A 9,604-nucleotide genomic window follows, 5' to 3' on the forward strand; every position below is an offset into this window, starting at 1 on the left:
TAATACAGAACTGTTGTGGCTATATGGATTATAGAGTTAGATTTTTTTCAAGACTAGTCATTAGCTCAAAGGAGGATTTCTTCGATGACAACCCCTAAAAGGATTGCAACTTTAACATGGAGTTGTTCTTGTATGTGTGTGATTATGCTGTGATTGAACATTGCTGTAAGGTTCTGGTAGAAAATGCTGTTCTAGGTGTTAGATTCTTTGTTATATAGCGATGTTGATCACAACAATACCACACAGGTAGAAAAGCAACATCATGAGCAAGTGTTAGACTTGTGGTGTTACACAAAATCCTGATGTGTGTTTTTGGTCATAGGCCACTTTCTCACAACTGATCTGGTGTTATATGATATTATTAACATACGTCGAGGAGATACGGTGTCATTTAGTGTTCATTTTTTAATTTTTTAAAGATGTTTTGAGTTATTTAAATGAATTTTTGTTGTTGTGATGGTTACATTCGGCAATTTGAGGACATTTAATTCTATCAGGAGCAAACAAGCCTGTAGTGTTTAAAAAGATCTGAAATGATGAGACTTTTCCACTGATAGCAGCAATGCTCTTTAAAATGTCTCTTAGATATCACAAAGATGATGCTATGATAGAATGCTCCCTCCTGGCATGGTACAGTGGCAGAAATTTGAGGAAAAAAGACAGAAAAAAAGAGCTAATGTCATACGTATCTCATCCATTGTCATACCGGTGCTGACATCAATCAATAGATGGAGTCACGATTGGTGGGTTCAACATATAAGAGATGCTGTTAAATAAAACATGTATACTTTATATTGCATCATTTGCTTTTACATACCTGGTGTTTTTCTTTTAACAGCTTATCAAGTCCCCGATACGAGCCTTTAACTAAATGGTCAGAATTAATATATTATGCTTCTAGTTTATGTGCCAAAACATTAAAAAAACTGGATCTTATGATCATAAACTTTACCCTCAGAGTGTAGCCTAATGTTAAGATCGCGGGTCCAATCACGAGCGAGAAAGAAGCTCCTTCTAGTGTCTTCGTCATGAACACTGGGTGTCTATAGCTGTAAACTGAGCATTCATCTTGATCTTAACTCATCTTGCTTCTCCATCTCACTCCATCCCGTCCTGCTCTAGCTCATATTGGACTGATCTGCTGTATTTGAGACCACTGACAACAGCAGCAGCAGCAGCAGCAGCAGCAGCAGTGAGGTACTTTACAGAACAAGGCGAAGGTTGCATTCACTTTCAATTCCACCAAGGTCAAGAGAATCTTTCTTTTAAACTTGTTTTCTCACAAATTTGAGAGCATTCTAGAAATGGTGTGATTTTTACAGCAAAATACATCCATTCTTCACTGGCCATCATTTTGTTTCAGGGTTAAACCTTTCTGAATGAGCTCCTTTGTTTCTGTAAATTCATGTTCGAGGGTCCAATGCTGGAAAAAAAAAGTGGTGCTTCAAGCAAAATGTATCAATCTCAAGCAGTGGCTGAATTAAATTTCAGAGAAATATGTTTAAAAGCACAAAAGTTTAGGATTCAAACAGTCCAAACCATTTTAGGATACCAGTAACACAGCAGAACAGTTCCTTTAGTCCATTTCATGGTATCAGTGGACAACAGACGTGTACACACTTCTATACAATGGAGGGGTATGTCTATGCTGACACGTCCCACACGTCCACACTAGAAAACAGGATTTTAACCGCCTGACAGCAACTAGAAGAGCTGCTTTGTTTAACTATTTAAGAGCGCATGAAACTGCTTAACAAGAACAAGACAGACCGTGTAGAGTACAGTACAAACATTGTGAAGATATGAATACATACAGCATGAAGCAAGCGCCCTGTCTATTTTTTCTGACATGTGCATAGTTGCACTGCTTGTTGGACACGCTTGCAGAAGTTGATAGATGGTGAAAACAACATAACGTTGACTGAGGAGTGAGCAGCAACACACAGCAAATGTGAAAACTGTCTGCCTTTTTGTGAAATGTTCACCTTAGTTTTATTTGGGCTTTAAAGTTACAGAAACACTGCATTCACTAAAGAAAACTATATTTAGAGGTTTTACCCTTAATAATGAATCCCACATTTCAAAATTACAAGAAGATAAAATTAGATCATAGTGGCGGTATCACTAAATTTACTTTTTTCTTAATTCAGGCAAGTAACATGGTATGTTGTTAAACTTTGAGCTGCTTTTTGGTTATAATTGTGTAATTATTTTTACATTGTCACTGCAAAAGGACCCTGATAAATCCACTGTGAAATCACAGGAAAATGAAGTTTCAAACTTGCTTCAGAATTTTTACAGATTTTCTTCAGTATAACAGTGATAGTAGTCTGTACTAGAAATAGAACATAACAAAGAGAGATTTTTAATTTGATGAACTTGGTTTACTAAAATGTAAAACTATGTGAGTTAAAACAATACAAGTTGTGGCCCATGGTGTAACATTAGCCCTCATATTAGTTATCCAAGTTCATGTCTGTTAAACAGTGTTCCAAACAAAGGAGGAAATAAACTTGAATTAATTCAGATTATAAAGTAAAAAATCCTGATTTCACAGTTTTTTCTAGTAATCATAAGATGCAGAATTTATAAATATGAAATGTGGCCTCCAAATGTATTTCTCTGAATGCGTTTCCTTTCAGTATAAAGCAGAATTTTTCCTCTTCCAGTGTAACCGATGCCCCTTGTACTCTCTGGCTGAAATCTGTCACTGCATACTTAAAGTGCTGTAGCAATAAAGCTAATGTTAAAATGCCATCATCAGCCCACTGAAATGATGGCCCAAGCTGCAAAAATCACACTTCAGCTCATAGAAATTCTTGTTTTAATAATGCAGACATCCAAATAACCAGTTTAAGAAGTGAACTCTGATTGCATACAACAGTAATGTTCAGTATAAAAGCTTGTTTCAATGAACGTGGTTGAATTGGAAGTGAAGCAGCCTGAAACCTGCTGTACGGAACTTGTGTCTGTTTTCTCGACCCTTCTTTATCCACCGATCCCCACAAACCAAATGCCTGCATCTGTGACCTAAAGCTCCTTCACGCAGTCACAATAAATCTTCCCGCCGCACAAACACGCATCCACCGAGACCGAACCCCGTGTACCGCGTACGCATAATGAAATCGTGCATGCTCTCACGGACGCAGATGAACCCGGCTCCACCTGAGCGCTTCGCCTCCACACCTGGGCGACGGGTGATTCCAAATCCTTTTTTCGGTTTGCTCGGTGGAGCTTATCTGCTGCAGATGATCCGCTGCAATTACTCTGTAAATTGTGATTTTGTCCATCTGGGCGCAGCAGGAGGACAGACGCACAGGCTCAAAGGGCCAGAGCAGGTTCATGTATTTCTGAAATGGCTTCATCTGTGGCTTCTCTTTATTGAGATAAATCTGTGCAAAAAGTGCATTATAGTCACAGTTAATGCACCTTTCAAATTAAAAGTCAACACAATGGCTAGTTTGTTCACACCTACCCAGTATATCTTCTGCTTCAGGTGAGCTCTGTGCTATCTCAGCCTCCTCAGCTGCACTTTGTCCTGACACTGGAGGATCACAAAGCCCCGTCTGTCTAACAGAGCCCCCCTCGGAGTGTAGCCTTTGACCTCCAACCTCTCACCTTCTTTCTTCCCTCTCTCCTCCTGTCATCGATGTCACAGGGATGCTGTGTGGAATGTGGTGCACCCCAGTAACAAACACCTTCCCTCCCTTTGCAAGATCAATACAGGTTTTCTGTGTTTCCTCAGCTTGTGGTCTAAAAACACTGGACCTTAGCATGTCTGGTCCTTCACACTCAAGGTTAGCACTGGCTCATTAACAAGACAGATGTTAAAGCTAATGGAACACGAGTTTGATGTAAAATGTTTAACCAGGCACAGGATGGCCTCAACTTAAATGACCACACATCCTTAATGAAGAGTCCAGTATGTAAACATAACATTATCTGCAGTTTTGGGGCTGAGCAGCTGAGCCAGAAACTCCATTTGAGGCTATTCTGATGCAGCTGCTGGACCAATATCAGTGGTCACAGAAACACATCATGTTTTTTAATGAAGCAGAAGCAAACATGGTCACTCGCTGTTTTCTCTCATATCACATTGTTCAGTCAAGTGTATGTTTCAGTGAACTGGGTTCAATTTGAAATGTTTGCCGCAATGATGCCTTTGTATTTGGTAGCAAACAGAAATAGCTGCTGAAAGGCAACATTGGTGAAGGTTCCCGGTGGGGTGTTGACCTCCAATAGCGCTACAACAACCAATATTATATGACTGGAGTTTAGTTTAGATTGACTTGTGCCACTAAGTCTTCCAACATAAATGAGCCTAAATGTCCTGAGGTTTGTTTCGATCCTTTGATGCCACACGTTGGAGCATACTGGTGGCAGGAGATATACCACAGATAAACTGATTTAATTAGGTTTAGGTACAAAAATAACTTGGTTAAGTTTATGGAAAAAGGAATGATTCAGGGTAAAATAAGTTATTTCCCAAGGTTAAATGACCTTCATTGTCATGGTTACAATAATAAACACACTGTTTAGGTTATGGAAAGGACCTAGGTATAAGAAACATAGTTGGTATTTCAGTATTACGATGTGTTATTACTTCTAGCCAAAATGTCACAACCACTTAACAAAACAAGTTCAAACTTGACACTGCACTCACTTGGGGCCTCAGCAGTACACCAGCCAAGTTTGATGTCGATTGGATGTATAGTTTTTGAGACAGTTAAAGAACAGACACACACACACACACAGATTCCTTCATTTATTAGTGCGATAGGAAACATGTTGCAGCCCACTCTGTAACTCAGTGTGTCCATGGCAACATCAGACTTCCTACATCCCTTAAAATTTCACCTTTCTTCACACAAGGGAAACTTTTAAAATAATGTTTTCTAAAAATACTTTGTTGAAAAAATATATTTATTATATCAGATAGTGCCATCATCGCTGTCCTCTCAGCCACAGCAAAGATGGAGAACCACTTTAACCTTTTCTCATCATTACAGGATCTTTTCTTCCAATTAGAGAAACTGATCTAGAGTTTAGGAGATGCTAAATTAGAGCTCCAAAATAAGTTTTCAAATGTATTTTTATTTTGCGAATGCAGTCTGCTTCTGCACTACATGCATCTTGCTAGTTTTAAATGAGTCTTTAAATAAATTCACATATGGTTCCAGTGCAGTCATGGTGTCAAAACCAAAGTTATCTACTTAAAAAACATACAGATTCACAGACTCACATCATTGCCTCTTTTACATTGAAATGTGTATTTGCTGTTTGCTGTAAGGACTCAGGTAGCAGCGACTTTCAGATTTTCTCATATGAAAACAGAAAAAAAGATATATCATTTAATCCTGTTCTTCTTATATTCAGGTCGTAGCTACACGTCAAGAAGGTAGAAGAATGTACTTTTCTATGGTTCTCGGCAAAATAAGCTCATTACTTTTCTTTTTTTTGTCATTTACACATGTGAAATGCTTAAATTAAACTGATTCAGTACTAGATTCAGATTAAATAAAATGGATTTTGAAATTAAATCCATAAAATCCAAAAATCTACATTTCAACCTGATGTTGTGCAGAGGATGTCGTATAGTGATCCATGAGAATTATAAACAGGTAAAGAAGGTGGATTAGTCTTCCTGTGAGTGTTTCACCTCACACATTACATGCAAGGGTGCTCCGCGCTGTAATTAGAGTTACAATAATTGGACATCCTCTCATTAACACACGTTGTTCCTGTTTAATAAGGTGTCATGTGAAGAGCATGTGCACACCACTAATCCACCTCATACTTTCTCTGCTGATCATGCGTCTTAAGGGTACATTTATAATACAAATCCACTTCTAAGGACTTGCAACTTGTGAGAGCAGAACCCAAATTCAGAGATTCTATTGTTATTATTCTTCCCTTTGTCTTTGTATAAACCTGAAAATGGAAGAAAATCAAACTGATCATTTGCAAAAGTGTTGAAATCAAGACAAAGTGATGAATAATCCTGAATATTTTGCAGATAAAACAGTGACATCAGCTTTTCTATTCTCATGTAGCTCCAAGTGTGTGAGGCTTCCTCATGTATCAAGTCATATTTTAGCATAGATTATGTTCAGTTAGTGTCTCATTAGTCTGTGAAAGTGAAGGAGCTGTAATTTAAAGAGATACAAGTCAATCTAGCAATTAATGAAGGCAGCTCTCAGAGGGTTTAATGAGAGGAGGGCGAGTCCCTGAGGGGAAACCAAACAGTTCACTTCTGATCTGTCTATTCCTCCCTCTCTCTCTCTCTCTCTCTCTCTCTCTCTCTCTCTCTCTCTCTCTCTGCTTCACATGTTCTGCCCTCCCCTCTCTCTCTGTCCATGGATATTCATGAGTCAACAGAGTGAACTTGCTGCCTTCTCACCAGCAGAGATTAACAGAGGTGTCAGGAGCCGGCAGAGGCCTGTGGGACGAACACAAACGTTGGGAGTTGTTAGTTACTGTCAGCGAGGTGCTGATCTGTTCTCGTCAAGTCACAGCTCAGCGAGACAAGTGTCGAATCCCCAATCTGTGATTTGTTCTGTCGCCGTTGTTGTGTCGCACAGTCCTCCGTTATTCTCTTGTTTTTCTCCCAGGTGAACAACGCAGATCTCTGTATGATCAAATGACTCTTAAGTACTTTTTTGTCCACCGCACTGCGACAGAAGATCATCGGTGTCAGTGGTCGACTTGCAGAAAAGAGTAACTTTGGTGAAATCACTTTGCCACTTTGCTGCGAATGTGTGTTTGACAGCTTGTTTTGCACATGCTCATTGCATTACATGATGCTCATCAGCTTTTGCTTTTTATTTTGCGTTCAATGGCAACTTTTCTGCAGACTTTTAGGAAAGAATAAGAATGTTTTTTTAAAAATTGCAACACAAACATGCCAGGAAGGATGTTGTTTTTACATTTTTAGGTCATGGTAAAAACCTAAAAATGTAAAAATTTGTATATTCAGTGTAGAAAAATGGAACAAGAAGGAGTTACAGAATGGCAGCAATTCAAAGGTAAAATATGGATATGTTTGTTCATCACTTTTAAACCCAGGCCAGGCAAGTTTCAGATCCGTTTCTTTTCATGTATTAAGAATTTCCTGCCTGTCACAGCTCACCCATGTAATTATTAGAAAATTGAGACAATCCTTAGTAGACCTTAATAGGATACATTTAAAAACTACATGAAAAAAGTATTGCTGGTTCCCTTAAAATCTATTCAGAGGTGCCAAACCTACGATTTTCCTTTTGGAACTAATGGATTAATGAATAATTTAGGTTTATTTCAACCTTTCCCTTTATTGTGGCTATTTTACCTCTATGGGTCACTTTATGCTCCACTGTAGACATGTGGAGAATTGAGGAGTTGCACAAACCAACATGCTGATGCTATACATCAGGTCAACAAGCTTTAACTTCCTGCAGCTTTCCAAAAAACATTGATCTAGTCTGACCAAAGGTAAAAACTTGAGTCACCAGTTTGCTGACTGCATTAAGAACAACTTATGGCTCGTGTAGTCACCCTGCAGTAGTTCAGTTGAAATATTCATCTCAACACTGGTTTGTTTTCACCTTTCAGGCTGACAGTAGCGGGTAAAATTCTGTCCTTTTTCTGTAAAACACCACATCCAGGGCTGCACTGATTATCAAAGCTGCAAATTCATAGTAGGGATTATTCTCATCTATAGACACAGAGCAGTTTTCAGAGTCTAGTATCAACAGGTCCCAGTCTTTGAAATTTCCTCCTCAGTCGGCAGCAGTATGGCAAGAAATCTGCACTTATATAGTGCTTTTAAACCTTAGCTTGGTTCTACAAAGCACTGTTTTCACACACCAGTGCTGGTTTGCCAACGATTGGGAGCAACTTCAGTGTCTTGCCCAGCCTTCTAATTAAGGGACAACTTGTTCTCCCACCTGAGCCACGGCTGCAGAGCTGTGAAGGCAGCAACCATCAGTTTCCAGATGTACTTTCAAGACGTCCTGTTATTTTTCTGCCTTTGACTTAATCCAAAGTGTATCATCTTCCATTTGATTTAGCTCCTCATCTGTGGATTCAAGTTCCAATAAATACAGTCAGCCATCAAAACTACAGTATGTAGGGCGAGTAGGCCAGCAGGGAAATATTACAGGAGGTTCCTAATGCAGTTAGCAAAATGGATGCTACAGGGGACTCATGCTCGTCACTAAAGTTTGAACATTAGTTAGAATTTCCTGATTTAGAAATTTAAGCAAACCAGATGTTTGAAGATTCTTTGGATGTTAAAATATTGCATTAACACATGTTTTCAACAGCAACATTCAGAAATAATCTGTTCTAACAGCATATTGTTACAAAAACACATGAAATAGAAACATCCGGACTAGTCAGCATTTATATAACAACAGTGATGACCAGCTGATCCCAGCGCTGTGCAGGAACGCTGATCTAATAGCACTAGTTGGCTACTCTGTAGAAAACTCCTACACTAACCTCCAGCTCTCTCAGTCCTTCATGTTCTATGTAATGTTATAAAAGTACTCTGCTTAAATGCAAAGTAAATGCACACCGCCCCGCTTCTTGTGTGGACAGAAAGTTAAATTAATAATTAATCCAAGAAGTCAGAGCACTTTCTCGTTGTTAAAAAAACACTTAAGGTCATCGGTGCGAGCCTCTGCGCGCGGACTCGATGAATAATTCGGCCTTTTAAAAAGAACACGGTTTAAGTAGGCGTCAACACAGCATCAGTGTGAATAATTCAGATTATGACAGAGAAGCATCAAAGAAACATCACATACAAAAGTTTGCTGTCAGAAGATAAATAAGCCCACTTCTGCATCTCAAACAGACAGACATCCCCATTAGATGCGCGAGCAGCTGAGACTGCAGTATCGAGATGAATCACCAGCAGAACTGTCTGTGGATCAATGAGTTCAATGGACACGCACACACTCGAAGGTTTTATCTGAAAAAGGGCAATTAGACGATTTAAACCAGGATGTAATTTTCACTTTTCTGCCTGTCCGTGCAATCAGAGAATTGTCGACTCACTTTACATTTCCTGTTTCTTCTTCTTCTTGTGTTTCAGTATGATCTACTCCTTGGTTACCTCATAACAACTGATTTATCAGCAAACCGGGGAGAAATAGAAACACCTCTGGATACATTTGATACCACAGACTGCCAGTGTAGAAATATAAGACGAGAATTTTAAAAGTAAAGAAGATAATAAAGAAAAACTTCTTCTTTGTTTTTTTTCTTTTGCTGTGAAGCCAAACAATGAACTAAACTGTGGGGGGCGGGGGGGTGGGTGGGGGGGTCGAAGCTTCTTTTTTTTTGCTTCGTTCACCCCCCAAAGAAGAACGGACATGTTTTATCCTCAACTGTATATAAGAACTGAAGACTAAATCTACTGTTTACAGTTTGACTGCTCATAGCGAGACCCGAGTTAATCACTGCCTGGCCAACGTTTGTACCACACACACACAAACACACACACACACACACACACAAACACACTATCCACAGCCTCCTCTGCAGTGCTGCTGCACCTGCCGTACGGTAGCGGCGGCATCAGCAGCCCGGAGGATGAAGAGCACAGTAGCGTTTGCACAGT

The 9,604-nt window shown here is 39.3% G+C and overlaps 1 protein-coding gene across 1 annotated transcript in view; it reads left to right on the plus strand.

The window, feature by feature from the left end:
* Window positions 1–9,104, plus strand: part of cnih3 (cornichon family AMPA receptor auxiliary protein 3) — a 101,341-nt gene extending 92,237 nt beyond the window's left edge. The window contains exon 6 of the mRNA XM_008284027.1: window positions 9,077–9,104. Coding sequence (XP_008282249.1) covers window positions 9,077–9,104 — 28 coding nt within the window. The remainder of the gene's footprint in view (window positions 1–9,076) is intronic.
* The last annotated feature ends 500 nt before the right edge of the window (window positions 9,105–9,604 follow it).

This window comes from Stegastes partitus, unplaced genomic scaffold, assembly GCF_000690725.1.
Source record: "Stegastes partitus isolate 25-593 unplaced genomic scaffold, Stegastes_partitus-1.0.2 Scaffold339, whole genome shotgun sequence".
In the NCBI taxonomy this organism is placed as follows: domain Eukaryota; kingdom Metazoa; phylum Chordata; class Actinopteri; family Pomacentridae; genus Stegastes; species Stegastes partitus.